Source organism: Pungitius pungitius, chromosome 2 (assembly GCF_949316345.1).
Source record: "Pungitius pungitius chromosome 2, fPunPun2.1, whole genome shotgun sequence".
NCBI lineage: Eukaryota > Metazoa > Chordata > Actinopteri > Perciformes > Gasterosteidae > Pungitius > Pungitius pungitius.
Window position 1 is genome coordinate 10,673,267 of NC_084901.1, and position 17,932 is coordinate 10,691,198.

The following is a 17,932-nucleotide window of genomic DNA, read 5'->3' on the forward strand; positions in this document are numbered from 1 at the left end:
ATCTTCTAAAAACATACATCATTAACTTCTGGCAGCTCAAAGACCAAACAACCCCAATGCGCGCGCGCACACACACACACACACATACGAGTGAGTTCTAATATGCAGACGGGGTGATGAATTGCGCTTAGGCAGTGTTCTGACTTGCTCGAGGCACTTGTGGTGCCACAGGAGAGACCTAAGGTCGTTGGGTTTGGAGAGCGTTTGCAAGCAGTCCCTCATTACAGAGGGGGCAAACGTCAGCAACGACATACTAGTCTGTAGACAGAAAGGCAGGATTTCAGACAGAATGAGCAGATCATATGGTCAGTTCAAGGGAAAATGGGACAAAACTTAAACACATGACTCCAAAACATAACACTGCGACCTGAAAACGCTAATCATATTGACGCTGATAGTGACTACTTGACTGAGATTTGCAACCAGCAGGAGTTTCTCCAGTTTAGACAGTTCCCACTCGGGGAACTGCCCATATAACTGGGAACTGGGAACTGGGACCATATACTCTGTGTGAACAACCTGAAAGGGTTCTCCATATAATGTATTTAGTAGTGTTTGGATGATGTTAAGATTCTGAAGGCCCCTGGAGGGAGATCACACTACGATGAATCTAAAGAGTCACCTGGCTCGAAATTAAAAAATCCCAAAGTATTTCATAACTAAACAAAGTGATAAGGAATAAGATCTACAAAGTGAAATACAATGTGGACAGTGAAATATTTTGCAAAAGAGAATTCTCAGACCAAGTCAAATAAGACTTATCAAAGCGGCTGCAGGATATTCTACCACTTCTTCCCCCAGTTACGCTACAACAATTTTAACCAACGCTACAACATTAGCTGAATAATTAGGTTGCTAATCATTAGGTCTATGTCGCTCTTGCAGTTGCCAATTGTGTTTGTTCTCTTAAAAAATAAATTGTAAGCTTGACACATTTGGCAGCATCCTCCTCCAATGCCTCCAAGCCCCTCCTGGCCTCTTCATCCCTGACACGTATCGTTGCGGTAGGACCGGCCCAGCTATCGGTAGCCTATCTGAGAAAACTTTTTGGAAAAGACAGGCTATGGACCTAACCCACTCTGGTGCAACCCACACAGAGGCTGCGGTGACAGAATGCGGAACATGTGTAGCCTACTTTAAAAGAAGACGAACTTATGTGACAAATGCCAAAAAATAAAATTCTCAATTCAATACAACCATTTTCCACCAACATGAATATGATTCACAGCAGTGTACTTTCCCTCTCAGTCTAACGAAAACACATGTTTTAAATATTTGCCAACCTCTTCGGTGGCAGTGTCCTTGTCCTTCCAGCAGAGGGCATTATTGGACCAACTCTGTGATAACTTGTCACTTACTCAAGATCATAATCTGTTTTACAGTATTTCACAATTGCTAAAACACTAAACCCCATTCTCTGGATCCAATGCTCAATGGCATAATTTGTCGAAGAAAGAGGTTCTCATTGTTGATATGATTCGTCAAAACAATGCCATCCGACTGCGTGAAATACAGCAAAGAGTTGTAGAAGACAATGTAAACTTTGAACGAATCAACAGTCAGCCGTTCTACCATTGCCCGTTGTTACGGACCTGCCGGCTCCTCCTCCTCGTTTTGTCTATTTGCGTCTCCCCTACAGGTGAGCGGAGCACAGGTGTGACGGGTTGCCTATGATTCCTTCCAGGAACACCTGGGATGGCTTGATGTATCCTGAGTGGTTTAAAAGCGCTGGAGACCTGGTGGAAGGAGGGCTGCCGCTTCTCCTTCTCTCCCGCACCGTTTTGCTGATTTTGTTTCCTTTTACATGACTTTTCATATACCCTGATTCCATACGCTTTCAGTTCTCTTGACTAACACTTATACTGACTTTATTAACTTTACGTTGCTCATTCCTTATCATTAATAAACTGTATTTTCTTTCAATCAACTCTTCCGCGTGGTCTTCCCTCTCTGTTGCATGGCCAGGCACAGGCAGTATGCAACAGAATTGGGGGCTCGTCCGGGATCGATCCAAAACGACGTCGGTAAATATATATTTAAAAAATATATGTAAATATATATAATTTATGCGTTTGAATGTATTGACCGTTTCGTTTAGGTGCGTCTGATTCGGAAAGTGCTTTTGATAGTTCATTGATTTGAACGTGTTTTTTGGGGAAGATTCATGCGGATTAAGGTGAAAATCATTTGCGTTTGGAACAATTATTTATTTATTTTGTTGGTGCGTGAGAGGAGGAGAACAATTGGGTAAATTTGTACCTTGGCCGTCATTAAAGTAGGCCAGGTTGAAGTATTGGCGGTGAGCGATTGTTTGACAAGTGTAACAAAGGGAAGTAAAACCCAGTGCATGAATCACCATTAGATGGCTGTACATTAAAGGCACTAATTTCAAATGAGCAAAGCTTCTTTCAATAAACTTTCGCTGTACTCTAACATCATCATCCTTATTCTCAATATCTGATCATACTGATCATAACTATATTAAAAATAAATAATATCAATACAATGAAAATCGTTACCTGAACAATGTACGTAAGGGAATATGGCCCGCCCCTGAGCTCATGCATTAACACGTCGAACACTATTTGACGCATCCGACGAGGCTGCGCATCAGTCGCAGCCCTTGTGGGATTAGGGCGCATCTCGTTGGTGAGTTTGAGCTCTGCGCTCCAGTTTTTATTCTCTCTTACGGCCTTGAGTCCACTGCCAGGTGGAAACGTTCTCATAATGCAGATTGGATATTGGTGGTATTATTGTATAGTTTTTGTTTAAGGTGCAACCCACAACATGTCGGCTTTCAGATTCACGTAAACAAACATTCCAAATTACACATTGTGGGATGTATTTAACTACTACTAACTACTCTTTTAGTGTCTCAAAATACATATCCAAATTCACACATATACACATTTATCTGTATACATACATATACACATACACGATTGAAGATCAGCTTGTAACAGATCTAGTGTTGTGGTTGATTCTTTTTTAGTTCTAACTCTTTGACTTTATATGACTCGTGCTGAGAGACTATGAAACCCTCACTGACCAGGAATATCACTAATGCAAATACACACACAACACACTGGTAATAGTCGCGCGCTCTCTGTCCGCTGGTGCGCGAAACTGCGCAGTTAGGAGTAAACAATTGTAAACGTGATGAGGCCAATATATGATGTGCCATTCACCGGATTTTCTTCCTGCACCATGATGCCCATTTCTGAACCACGTATTAGATATTCAAGCACTGATATTGAGACGTGATTTCAGACGTGAGAGGGTGTTTCGGGACAGTTCAGAGCAGCGCAAAGCCACGCTCTCACCATCCAACAGATGGTAGGCTACTGCGTTTTTTTGTAAATAAAATTGTCAAAATGTGTGTTTGGCACGCATCTTTATTACCTTTCTTGGCCACAGAAGAATGTGTTACATCAAAGATGATTTCCACATATGCCCGTATGAATGTGTTTGATGTGCGGGAAATGTATAAAAAGGGCAGTTTCTATGGAATGCCGTGTATTTATTCATTTATTTATTATGAAATGCAGTGTCATTATGCATTACCGTGTATTTATTCATTTATTTAATTTTGACTAAAAGGGCATTCCATAAGTTTCTGCACAGTAAGTCCCACCTTGAATTCCTTCCATCACAGGCCTTCCTTGGTTTAAAAAAAATCCTCAGGTGGGGTGAACCCAGACAAACGAGTTTTACATAAAATATGTGAGCATTTTGTAAGTCATTTTTACACCATTTGCAAACTGTTAAGGCACTTACCAGCCTGCAAAATGTTTTAAAATATTTTATCGAGACCTGTTACGAGGATCTTTTGCAGTCTTGTTTTTTCTGTATGAACATTAAATTGTAAAGATATTTAGAATCAGACACCGCTTATAGAGATTTGTGCATCTTGTAAAACTTGGGTATGAAAGGGTTTGAAATTAGGACTAGGGTGAATTTTCAGAGGAACATTAATTCCCTCTGCTCACTTTTAAGGCAAAGTAGCCTACTCTAAATAATAATACATTTTATTCATATAGTGCTTTACATGGTAGGCTACTCAAATACACAACACCAGCGCATTTGGCACATGAACACAGATACAGCAATACAACCAACACATGAAACAATCATATTAAAACAGAGTGTACAGCTTTCCTAGTAAGTAGATATTTTTAAATCGTTACGCATTCAGTTGGTCCATGATTGTCTGCCAGGCTTTTTCTCTCAGCTGCCCTATTCCTGTTTTGCATATTGTACATTATTTGCGTCACCTCCTCATATATTTCCATCATCAGTTGCTGATCAGCGGGTGAGAAATATGCTGCGCGCGGCGTCTTCTCACTTTCTGCATCAGTAAATCCGTGATCGATACCGTTGTCTATAGCTGCAGACGTGCACTTATCCCAGCTATGTGCACCTGAATCGACTTCTCATCCCGGCTCGGCAAACGTGCAACCGATTAAGCCGCGACAAGCAGGTCACATTAAGTCAAGCGGGGCTTTATCACTTAGCCCCGATTTATTTATTCTACTTTTGTGCAATACCCCCCTGATGGCAAAAAGCTCGTTGCAACGTGTTTTTGTCACGACAGACACGACAGACACAACCACAGCTCACTTGTTGCGGTCAGCCTGTTCCCCGACTTGTTCCACAAGTGCCGCCAACCGTTCTAAAACTGGGGCTACTTGTTTGAAACAAACTTCCAGAATAAGTGGCATAGATCACATTCTAATAGTAACAATAATAACATGTCACTGTATGTCAATGTCTATTGTTCCACTCAATATTTTTTAACAAAATGTCCACAACAATGATAGGAAACACAGATATGTAAACATGCAACATTTATTCATGTTAATGTGTTTCAACATTTGAAAGTCAGACGTGTGACTGATGACTCCAATTAAGCAAAGTCACCAAACCTGTTCTTGGTTTCTCCACACCCAGCCTTGCCATAACTTGTTTTTCCTGCTCAGTCATATAAAGATGTAAGCTGTGGTGGAAGATTTTGCACAGACAATCGTGAAGAAACAAAGGCTCTGAGTCAAATATGTCTTTCTCCGTTTATTTCCTTGCAAGGGAAGAAAGGTCACAACTGTCACGTAGGCGTGGAGGTGCAGGCGGAAGCAGGACTCAAACGCAGGGTCTTCCACGAGAGGTGCTCTTTATTCCAAAAACAAAAACCGACGTGCTCCAACCACGGGAGACATTTGACAATGACGCGACAAGGGACAACAGGCACACAGGGCTTAAATACACAAGGGAGGTGCAGGTGATTGGACACAGGTGGAGACAATCACGCAATCACAAGACAAGGCAGGAAGTGAAGTTAACCCAGGACCACAAGAGACATGAAACTTCAAACTAAAACAGGAAGCGAGGCCAAACCGTGACAGAACCCCCCCCTTAAGGACCGAATTCCAGACGGTCCTAAAGGAGGGTGGAACCTGATTTCCACATATGCCCGTATGAATGTGTTTGATGTGCGGGAAATGTATAAAAAGGGCAGTTTCTATGGAATGCCGTGTATTTATTCATTTATTTATTATGAAATGCAGTGTCATTATGCATTACCGTGTATTTATTCATTTATTTAATTTTGACTAAAACGGCATTCCATAAGTTTCTGCACAGTAAGTCCCACCTTGAATTCCTTCCATCACAGGCCTTCCTTGGTTTAAAAAAAATCCTCAGGTGGGGTGAACCCAGACAAACGAGTTTTACATAAAATATGTGAGCATTTTGTAAGTCATTTTTACACCATTTGCAAACTGTTAAGGCACTTACCAGCCTGCAAAATGTTTTAAAATATTTTATCGAGACCTGTTACGAGGATCTTTTCCAGTCTTGTTTTTTCTGTATGAACATTAAATTGTAAAGATATTTAGAATCAGACACCGCTTATAGAGATTTGTGCATCTTGTAAAACTTGGGTATGAAAGGGTTTGAAATTAGGACTAGGGTGAATTTTCAGAGGAACATTAATTCCCTCTGCTCACTTTTAAGGCAAAGTAGCCTACTCTAAATAATAATACATTTTATTCATATAGTGCTTTACATGGTAGGCTACTCAAATACACAACACCAGCGCATTTGGCACATGAACACAGATACAGCAATACAACCAACACATGAAACAATCATATTAAAACAGAGTGTACAGCTTTCCTAGTAAGTAGATATTTTTAAATTGTTACGCATTCAGTTGGTCCATGATTGTCTGCCAGGCTTTTTCTCTCAGCTGCCCTATTCCTGTTTTGCATATTGTACATTATTTGCGTCACCTCCTCATATATTTCCATCATCAGTTGCTGATCAGCGGGTGAGAAATATGCTGCGCGCGGCGTCTTCTCACTTTCTGCATCAGTAAATCCGTGATCGATACCGTTGTCTATAGCTGCAGACGTGCACTTATCCCAGCTATGTGCACCTGAATCGACTTCTCATCCCGGCTCGGCAAACGTGCAACCGATTAAGCCGCGACAAGCAGGTCACATTAAGTCAAGCGGGGCTTTATCACTTAGCCCCGATTTATTTATTCTACTTTTGTGCAATACCCCCCTGATGGCAAAAAGCTCTTTGCAACGTGTTTTTGTCACGACAGACACGACAGACACAACCACAGCTCACTTGTTGCGGTCAGCCTGTTCCCCGACTTGTTCCACAAGTGCCACCAACCGTTCTAAAACTGGGGCTACTTGTTTGAAACAAACTTCCAGAATAAGTGGCATAGATCACATTCTAATAGTAACAATAATAACATGTCACTGTATGTCAATGTCTATTGTTCCACACAATATTTTTTAACAAAATGTCCACAACAATGATAGGAAACACAGATATGTAAACATGCAACATTTATTCATGTTAATGTGTTTCAACATTTGAAAGTCAGAGGTGTCACATCTCTTTTATGTATACATTGCTACTAACAATCAAATCCGAAGCATTTTCAACAAATCCTAACATATCTTACACTTTTTGGACACATTTTTTCACATTATTTTGCAATATTTTTGTATTGTTTTGTTGTTTGGTGTTTTTAGTGATCTCTTTCTTTGTATATGTCTGTTAGTCCGAAGCCTGGCATTGCATACTGTTTGCCAATGTGGTGTATAATCAGTAAATGGCTGATTCAAACAAATGAACCATAACGTCATAGCTGTGCATACAACTGTACATTTCTGTATCCACAAAGCCCTATAAGTTTGGCACAGCCTGATGGTTTTATGGTGGAGGCCATTTTGCAGTGTTACAATTTCAATCTCCACCTATCCAGTATCCAAGCTGAAGATAGCACTTGGCTGTTCAACAATGCATGTTATGTCAGCTTGCAAAAAATGGTTGGAAAAAATGACTCCAATTAAGCAAAGTCACCAAACCTGTTCTTGGTTTCTCCACACCCAGCCTTGCCATAACTTGTTTTTCCTGCTCAGTCATATAAAGATGTAAGCTGTGGTGGAAGATTTTGCACAGACAATCGTGAAGAAACAAAGGCTCTGAGTCAAATATGTCTTTCTCCGTTTATTTCCTTGCAAGGGAAGAAAGGTCACAACAGCTACGTGCTCTGCAGACTGTCAAGAACCTCCATGCGCCCTAACAGAACGAGGCAGTTCTTATACCCAAGTTCAGTTATCGGTGGCGTCAACAGAAACCTTGACCACATTGTTGAGTCTCTACAGCCAGGACGCTGGCGACATCTTATAAGTGTGAAACACTTCGACTCTCATACCACGGCCATGGCCATCTCAGCACTTGCAATTAATAAACTGGTTATACAAATGAAGCATTTAGAAGAGGCATATATACATAAAAAGTTTCAAATTCTCTTAATTTGTACATCCTGTAAACACATTTAATTCCATTATGATTGGTAAAATCGTGGTGGACCACACGTGTATATTTTGTTTCTTCAGAACTGTGTTAGTGTTTTGTGCTAACATTTCTGTGGTAAAGTGTTTAAATTGTTCTGTAAAATGTCCTATGTTTAGGAGAAATGACCTCTCAAAGAGCAAAGGTGGTGCTCTCACTGGGTGCTGAAACAGTTTGCTCACTCAAAGAAGGAGTCAACTTCAAGAAAAACCCACAGGACGGGAAATGTTACATCATATTCAAGTCCGACAATGGCTTCAAAGCGTGCAAGAACCAATGCAAACACCAGGGAGGGATGTTCATCAAAGACATCGAAGACCTGGGTGGCACGTGAGAGCAATTTGGCAGAATTGGCACACAATGTGAAATGTGATGTTTTAAAGGAACCTTTCTGTACTGACGGGCTGCTCTGTTTCAACAGGACTGTAAAGTGCACTAAGCACAACTGGAAGTTAAATGTGTCCACAATGAAATATGTGAATCCACCAGACAGCTTTTTGCAAGATGAGCTTGGTGAGTCTGTGCTAAAATCATATTTTTTATTTTTTTTGGGCTGCTTATTTCATTACTGTTACACCAAAGAGTTCTGAATGTTAGATAGTGGAGACCATCCAAGCACCCTTCCTGTTAGAATACAGATTACATATAAAGCTTGCTTTTCCTGTTTATGTTCTGGTTCTTGAAGGTTTGTGAAATTGGACCACAAAAAGTATAATATTGTATACACATCACAATATTGTATCTGCCTGCTAGATATCCAGCTCAGCAATTATAATCTGTCACTTACAGAGGTAGAGCTTTCTGAAGATGGGGCCCTTCAGTTGATTGAGTTGAGCCCCGTTGACCCCTGGCTGACTGACCCTCGAGACCCTCTGCAGCTCCAGGATGGAGAGGTGAAAGTATGTATCCTGCTGTTCCTAATATCTACTCTTTACACAATTTACAATATAAAAATGTACATTCATACATAAAAATCTATGGAGAAAAAGTGAAAGTTTCAATCCATTTATTTTAATTAGGCCTACTGGTATGGAGGCAGACTGCAAATAACTGAATACCTCTTATATAAATAAATATTCTGTATATATCCTTATTACTGCTGGACAACTACAATTTTGAATCAAGTAATCTCATTGTTATGAGCAATATCATGTATCATTATTTAAAAGTATTGTATTGCGCACTTAATCCTCCGGGATCATAATAATATGACATTACCATGTTAACGTGTACATGGGTATATGTAAGTCTGGCCGGGAGTACCCCGAAGAAGTGACGCGGCACCCACCTACTCTCTCACCACCTGGGGGGGAAAGCGATGGGGTCGGGTGCGCTGCTACATGGTGGCATTTATATGTGTGTGTATATATATATATTGAGGTTCTGGAAGCCCCTCGAGGGAGATCACACTCCTTTGTTCTCCTCCTGGCCGGAAACGATGACTCAAAAGAGTCAACTGGCTCAAGTTAAAAATCCAACAGTATTTAATAACTAAACAAAGTCATAAGGAATACAATGTGAATAGTGATATATTTCGCGAAATAGAGAATTCTCTGACCAAGTCAAAGGTGACATCACAGCGGCTGCAGGAAAAAACAGTTCTTCCCCCGGTTTGGTCCTTTTGAAAACTCCCGGCGGGGGAGGGGGGGGGGGGAGGGGTTGTCTTTTGTGTGCATTTGAATGTCATCGGCTTCTCCTTCAAAGTATCTCCTCCTGGTTCATCCTCTTCACGTCCAGGTGTGAATCTGTTGCGGTAACCTGAAACCCCTCTCTGTCTTATCTCTCCTTCACATCCCAATACATTCTATGTAGAAACATTTGGCTTTATGCCTCAAAGAGTGAATATAACAGCATACATAGTTTGTCTTCATCTTATAACCAGTACACATAGTTCTTCATGTTTTAACACAGTTCTTGTGGTGCAATACTCAAGATGTTTGCCTCACTCGGCTGTCTTGCATCCAGTTGCTCATCTAATCTAGAGTACGTCAGTTAATCAGAGTTGTCAGATTTGTCTTTTGTGACACGACACAATTTCTAACTTCCCACTCAGGTGACGTACCTGACCCACGCCTGCATGGAGCTGAAGCTGGGACAGAGGCGGTTCATGTTCGACCCGTGGCTGAAGGGTCCTGCATTTGCCAGAGGCTGGTGGCTTCTCCATGAGCCTCCAGCAGACTCCCTGGACAGACTGTGTGCAGCTGACCTCATTTACATCAGCCATATGCACTCCGACCACCTCAGGTAGACTTTGGCTGTTTCTTCCTCTGCAAAGACGACACATGACAAAAATAATCTAGAGGAACAAGTTTAAAATCCACCTCTTGTTCTGTTAGTGTTTAAAACATGGGCCTTTATGTAACAAAATGTTTTTAGCAATGCCAATAAAGGTTTGAATGCATATGTAATTGTTGCATCTTTGCCGATAGCACTTTTGAGCTAAGTCAAGGTGGTGACTTCTTCTAAGTCTTCTTCTCTCATCTTGTTGATGGTAAGGCCCTTCTTGGAAAAGGTTTCCAGCATGCCTTACAAGCAGTCACGTAAAATACACACATGTACAAACAAAACCTATAAACATGGATTCATTTCCGGAAAGACATCAGAGTAACAGGGTTGCCTCATAGGACGGCCCCCTGAGCAGTTAGGGGTTTGCTTGTGTAAGCGGGTTGGTAGTGTTTTGGGAATTACATTCAACTTTTAAGGTGAATAATATTCAGTAATAATATTTTTTTTAAATATTGTATATTGCCCTTTTTACTTTTTTAGTTACCCAACGCTGAAAGTCTTGTCAGAGCGGAGACCTGATATCCCAATTTATGTTGGTGACACATCCAGACCGGTCTTTTGGTTAGTAAAAGGATCAAGCAAAGTTGAATCCATTTTATTCTAAAACAGATTGGTAATTATTTTCTCATTAACCGTTGTTGACCTGTCTCTCTTGGTCTTGATGCAACAGGTATATGGAGCAAAGCCAAGTCAAGCTGACAAACATCCATGTTGTTCCTTTTGGTGTCTGGAATAATGTAATCACTGCTGCTCACATTTCACTAAACGATTAGAACATTTTATGAAGTGTTATAATTCAATAAAAAATAAAAAATGCTTCACTGAAATCTTGTGACATACTAATAATTACAATACTAACATTGTGATTTCCATTGCCTAACCATTGGCCTCAAACAGATTGACGAAGACCTGAGGTTTATGATCCTCATGGATGGAGTGCACCCTGAAATGGACACTTGTATCATTGTTGAATACAAAGGTGCGTGCTTTTCAATATTTTTCGTGTATTAAATACCAGTTGCCGCCTGAAACATACATGCAATTAAATTGTTAAATGCATTTGTTGCAGGTCACATGATCCTGAACACTGTGGACTGCACGAGGCCAAACGGGGGAAGGTTACCACAAAATGTGGACTTGATGATGAGCGACTTTGCTGGGGGGGCATCTGGATTCCCCATGACTTTCTGTGGCGGGAAATACAGTGGTGAGGCTCAAGTCAGTGTTTGGGAAAGTCTCCTCTCGGCAACCTAAATGTACTGTAGTTTGAACTGGAACCACGAACAGAGAAAGTGATGGTCCTATGTAAGATTTAAACTTACAGCTTTAGTGACCATTTTTATGCACATTTTGTGACGGGTTTAAAGTTCCATCATTTAAACCCAAGTAGCTTGATGAATATTTAACTCTTCATGAAAGATTTTGCTTTTTATTTCTAAAATCGGATCATGCTAGTCATAGACTACACATTGGTTATTCCCTGTTTCATGTTATATTGTTCACACAATTAAACATAAGTTTTGATATTTGCAGTTTATGTTTTAACTGAAATACAAACAAAAAAACATTACCAACTACAGGTGCACTACATCCAATGTCAGTAAGGACCCTCCTGCTGACATTATAGATAGTAACACAAACATCTTTGTGTACATGCCCAGACTCCTGGAAGGCAGAGTTCATCAAGAACGAAAGGAAGAAGTTGCTGAATTACAAAGCTCTGCTGGTGAAGTCCCTGCAGCCGGCAATTTACTGCCCGTTCGCTGGTTTCTTTGTGGAGGCCCATCCATCAGACAGGTACTTTGTTCAGAGGGTTTGGCCGGGATCTGTACAAGATCAGCAGATAATACAATGTACAGCAAGGATGAATTAGAATAAATGACCTTTATATTTCCCTGCTATTTCTTTTAGCTTTATCAAAGTTGATATGCAGTTTATCTTGGAATAAACCTGCACCTTGCTTAGTGGTATTCCTGGGTAGCAGTTGTCGTTTGTCCGTCTCTACTTTATGTGTGTGTGTGTGTGTCCAGATACATCAGGGAAACAAATGTTAAGAACAATCCCGAGGACCTCAATGCTCTCATCAATAAGTCTGCACCAGGCATCAGGACATGGACGCCCAAGCCAGGCGCTGTGCTGGACCTTGGCCTGGCTCTGAGAGACCCCACTAACAGGTACACAAGCCCTCAAGCAGTCTGCAGACTGGGCCCATCCAAACGGGCTGGTACTCTGAGGCCCCACTCGGATCATGCACTGCGCTAAGGTTACAGGTTAGAATAAGCCCATCCAGCCCAGTTAGGTAGCAAGCTACAGCAGATACTATCTGATACTAGATAGCAGAGGTGGGAACAAGTCACTGTTAGGCAAGTCACAAGCAAGTCTCAAGTCATTGCCCTCGAGTCCCGAGTCAAGTCGAGTCAAAGACGAATCAAGTCCCAAGTCGAGTCACAAGTCACAGCCAACAAGTCTCAAGTCGAGTCACAAGTCGTACCATTTTAGTTTCGAGTCATTTCGAGTCCTTTTATTATAGTGGGGACGGGGAACCCTGGGCGCTGCCTCACAGACCTAGACTACGAAGGGAAGGGTAATGGTGGATCGACTGTGACTGTGTTATAGTACTGTAACGCTCACCCCAATGCTGCAGCGTAAATAAGGAGGCGATGACTGGCTTGCAACTCCGCTGCATTTATTTATATAAAACAACTCAACTTCGGTCACTGTTGGCCGTCACCACGCCGAACGAACACTTCCGCATACACGGCCCCCCAAAACTCGGGTTGTCTCGCGTAACTACAGCTGGTAACAGTGCATAACGTGAACACATGCAACATCTGCATAACTGATTAACTAATAACTTTAACTCAGCTCATTACACTACTTTAAAACGGATGTTGACATAATGTTGACGAGGATTTCCATCGGAGTCTGAATCCGGGTTCAAAAATCCCGTATTTTGTAACCATGAACGAGCTGTCTCGTTGATACGGTCAAATGGACTGCAGTGATTGGATGTCGTGCAGGCAGCGCGCGCTCTCTGCATACAGGGGGCGCACATTTTTTTGACAGATGCAGATAACCAGAGCGGCGCGGTGGTGTGAAAATGTTTTCCCCCAGTTTTCATGGGAAGTAGCAAGTCTTCTCGAGTCCAAGTCAAGTCACGAGTCATCGGTGTTCAAGTCCAAGTCGAGTTGCAAGTCTTTGTACGTTTTGTCGAGTCGAGTCTCAAGTCATCAAATTCATGACTCGAGTCTGACTCGAGTCCAAGTCACATGACTCGAGTCCACACCTCTGCTAGATAGTGTTTTCAACAAGAATAATTTACATTTTCTAGCAGGAAATTAGCTTTTTTCTTGAATCAATGCATTTGGCAATTGGTAAACTTAACAGATTTAGTAACTAAGGAGGGCAGGGCTTAGGAAAAGAGAAGACAACTTGGTGTCAATGGTTTTATTACCCACAGTAATGAAGGTTAAACTACAAAAACGTGCAAATTGAAATTAGCGTTTATAATGCAAATACATAGAGACTAATACGTTTCATTTCATTTTCTTGTGAATATTTCCTTTAACTCGTGACCAAACACAGTGGGGCCATCATCAATCCCTCAGACAGTACCAAAATCTACAAGGACAGTTGGGATTTGGATCTGTATGTGGATGAACTGAACAGAGCAATCAGCAGTGAGATATTTAAACATCAAAGCTGGACCCGGTTTTATTACACCTGGGCAGGCTTCCAAAACTACAACCTTGTTGTGAGGGTAAATACACTTGACAGATCTTCTCGGACCTTTCTGGGACCTCTCTTGTGCACTCTCTTTCCTGAGCCCTGTGGCATAAGAATGTGGTCTGATACACTTGATTCTGGTGTTTTTAAGAGTTGTGATGTGCAAGAGTCTTTTAGCCTGCTGTAACTACAACATTGCTGGTTCAATTCCAGCCAGTGACCTTTACAAGCCATGCCTCTGGTCTGGGCTTACTACCTGTCACACCGTTTCCTCCTTCTTTCTTCACCTTGTCTTGACCTCACACATTACCAACACTTAATACCTCACAAAACCTCAAATGGAGATCTGGTCACCCTGACCTCTGGGTTTGACACATCATCTCCAAGAAGTTATTATTCCTCTCTCATAGGAATGTCTTTGATTCTGTAATCATTCAGAGATGAAATAAGGAACCCATTTAAATATTTGAATGTGATGGTGAAGCTAAAAAAGAATCATTTTGTTGAGACCCTACACACCACTTCTTGCATCAACACCATGCATCTGCACAATTCTGTAGAAATCTTGAATCTAATAGTTGGTGAACTATTTCTTTCTGGACCAAAGTGGTGGATCCAGGCTAACTGGGCCATGAAGCCACATGTGGGGGTGAAATCATGTTACACTAAGATTTGTAGCGCTCTGCTCGGTTTCCTCATCCCTTTTTTCTTCTAGCTCTGTGAGCATCAGGTTTTTCATGAACTGGTCCCACTGGCTGACCCTTCTTTACTCTCTTTTTGTTACTTTTTTTTAAATGAATGTGTTTGATTAAAAGCAAATGTCCTAACATGTATATATTGAAGATGATTGAGACAGATGACGGCTTTGAGCCCCATGCTGATGGCAGTGACTACCTGGTGGACTTCTTGGATCTGACGTTCCCCACAAAGAGACCTGCGCGGGAGCATGCCTACATAGAGGTGAGAGTCCATCTAGACAACACCGCTTACTGAGGGAACGAGAGAGGTGGAATAACTTATAATCAATCTGGTGACTTCACCATGGTAACTGAAGGAGAAGCTTGGCCATGTCTGTTGACATTTCACACTTATAACAAAGACAGATCTGTGCTTTTATTACTATGCCTCTTCTCTCTGACATACTGCCTCTTTAAAAAAAAACATACATGATATTTTTTTTCCTCACAGCAGAATGATAATCGATAAAGCTAGAAGTTCTCCAGCACTCATAATGCTATGGATACAAGTCTCTCTATCTTTAGAAAAAAGGATTTGATGAATATCTTGCTTATAGTCTTTCAAAGAGTTAATTGAGAAGCTTCTTCCTTTGACACAGTACTAACCAGGATGTATCGTGGTTTCTTCCTTCAAGATTAAAAACAGGATTGGTGTGATGAGACACGTGGTACAGCAGGGTCTTCTCTGGGATGATCTGTACATCGGCTTCCAGAACCGCATTCACAGAGACCCGGATGTCTACCACCACAAGTACAGTCACTTAAATATCAAAACATCAAGTTCATTGACAAACAGCAAACAACTTCAGAAATGTGCCACAACAGCATTAAGCTTCATTATTTGATCAGAGTTATGTTATAATGAAAAATATACTTCGGCGCTGCCCTCATTGTTCTGTTCAAATGATAATGGAACAGCTCTCTTCGTGCTTACACTTCTAGTTATTTTGCTTCTTCACTTCATTTGAAATTTGAAATGCATCATGAATATGAAATCTTAAGAGTCTTGGTAAACTAATAATGATTTTTTCATTTCTTATGTTTACTCTTGCTCTGATTTTTAAAATATCCTCAAATTGAATCTGTCTCGTCGGTCTCCAGGTTCTGGAACCACTTCCAGACGCAGCTCCCAGTTCACAGGCCAGACTGGGACCAGTTCCTGCAGGAGATTTCCCTCCAGCAGCCTGACACAGCAGCTGGGAGCCAAGGAGCTAATTGTGTAATGTCTTGAAAGACAGAAGTGTGTTCTGGGGATTATTTGTCTTCTATTACTGGCCTGAAATTTTTTTAATGGGTTTGTCTAATTTAATCTAGAACTGGACATAATTTGTGTGCTACTCTGTAATCAATTATCCATGTAAGTAAGAAGAAGTCTAATGTTTCTTTTGATTGATTATATCTTGTCAAGCATTTGTAAACATCTAGTAGGGATCCTATACTGTTTAATCAGAATCAGAAGCCATTTATTGCCACATATATTACACATAGAGGAATTTGACTATAATAAATGAGACCTGAGGTGTTTTATGGCTAATTACATTCTCAGGAAATGAAGGATTTTTATTTTTAAATTGGGGATTGGAGTGTGATTTTTCTGAAATGATTTTGTTGGGGGAGAATTTGGTGAACGGCATATGGTGAGATTCTCAGGATTGTGGAGTGACCTTTTTTGGGAAACCTGTGACATGTCCGAGTTTACAATAGCCTCCTGTCTAAACAGAGGGGCCAACGGATGCCTTGACTGATCTATATCCAGTTATGTTACCTGTTTTGTGTTGGTGATTGACTTGGCGCCAGTAACGGCATAGAACACATGTCCCCCCTCTCCCTTGTGCCAGATCTTCCTGCTCCTCCGAGGCAGAAGGAACAATGTTTCCCCTTTCAGCTGAATTGTAGTCATTTGACTTCTGTCTGTACTTACGGCTTGTGTTAATTTCTGTATTCTTTTTCATTTTTCTATATTCCAGTTAGTAATAAATACTTAATCATAAAGCGAGTTCAAGATACTTTTGATTTCTCACAAGGCTTCAATCCACAAATTTCCACCAGATTTGAGTTCATAATTCTCCTAGTCTAGTTTTATTGAAAGGGGATATAGGTTATATGTTTTTTGTATAATGTATAATCAATCATTTATGTATTCAGTAGCTTCAGTAATAAATTTAATGATTAATCACTTACTTTTTGTCTTAATTGCTTATATTCTCAAATGTACATATGCAGTGATAAACCTTAGGCCTTAGCCACTTCTATGAGCTTTATGCTGATAACATGGAGGAGATGTTATTTTTTGTCTGAGCTTTTTGTTTTGTCATTTTCTTCTTTTGGATATTCTTAGCAGAGATGCTCACGAGTGCCAAAGCTCATGTCCGAGTCGAGTCTGAAGTCTTTCGAGGACGAGTCTCAAGTCGAGTCGGAAGTCACCGTGTGTGCGACTCGAGTCGCACTCGAGTCCGAGTCTCAAACTCGAGTCCCCATCTCTGGCTTGAGGCACTGCATGAGAAACCAAAAGCAGGTGGCGACGCAAAATTACAGAAGCAATAATCCACCCATGCTAGTATAAATGACAGTGGAGAAAGAATATGTCTTGAAAATATATAGGCCGACAAAGGTTTTAGATCAACCTTCCATGTGTTGCTTGGCTGATTTATTTCTAAGTTGCATTTCTACTGCGTTGAAGTTTACACAATGAACACAGTTGTACACTCTGCAATCGTTTTATGCATTCCGATATATTCAATATACAATTGTCAATTTGGCTAGAGGACTATTACCTATATAATGAATATGGATTCTTCTGATTAATAAAAATGCAAAGATTGTGTGGAGAACTTGAACAACGCCACATGTTGTTTGACTTTTCCTCTGAGCCACAGCGGGTTTGAACACCAATATCCACATTCCATGCATCCCAGAAACAAGTTACAAAGAACACCACAGATCAGTGGTCACACTCCCCTTTAACACTGTGGTGGTCTTTTAAAAAACACGTCGAGTTAATCATACTGCAAAAGCGTCCAATCCCCGTCACCAAACCACCGTTAGTGATGGCGTACCCATGTTACACAACGGCGTGTATGTCGTTCACGAACTAACGTTGGGTGTATTTAGATTACTACTTGCGTGGTCATTTTCTGTCCATATGACACACGACAACCTAGACATGTTGACGGGTACTTTGTGTGGTTACTGAACTGGAGTGGTCACAAGTTGAGATCGAACACGCCAAAACGATGACAAAAAGGAAACACCCGGCCCGAATCGGTGAGAAAAACTGGCCGACTGTATACCAGTCCCTGACTACACGC

General features: G+C 41.1%; 1 protein-coding gene across 1 annotated transcript; it reads left to right on the forward strand.

The window, feature by feature from the left end:
* The first annotated feature begins 1,027 nt into the window (after nucleotides 1-1,027).
* On the forward strand, nucleotides 1,028-16,838 carry LOC119211029 (cytidine monophosphate-N-acetylneuraminic acid hydroxylase). The gene is made up of 15 exons (XM_062560370.1): nucleotides 1,028-2,024; nucleotides 7,995-8,205; nucleotides 8,297-8,388; nucleotides 8,665-8,774; nucleotides 9,929-10,119; nucleotides 10,642-10,722; nucleotides 10,832-10,898; nucleotides 11,059-11,140; nucleotides 11,231-11,368; nucleotides 11,823-11,958; nucleotides 12,192-12,335; nucleotides 13,747-13,921; nucleotides 14,731-14,847; nucleotides 15,260-15,375; nucleotides 15,726-16,838. The coding sequence occupies exons 1-15, from the start codon at nucleotides 1,958-1,960 to the stop codon at nucleotides 15,853-15,855; spliced, it is 1,857 nt and encodes a 618-aa protein (XP_062416354.1). The 5' UTR covers nucleotides 1,028-1,957; the 3' UTR covers nucleotides 15,856-16,838.
* The last annotated feature ends 1,094 nt before the right edge of the window (nucleotides 16,839-17,932 follow it).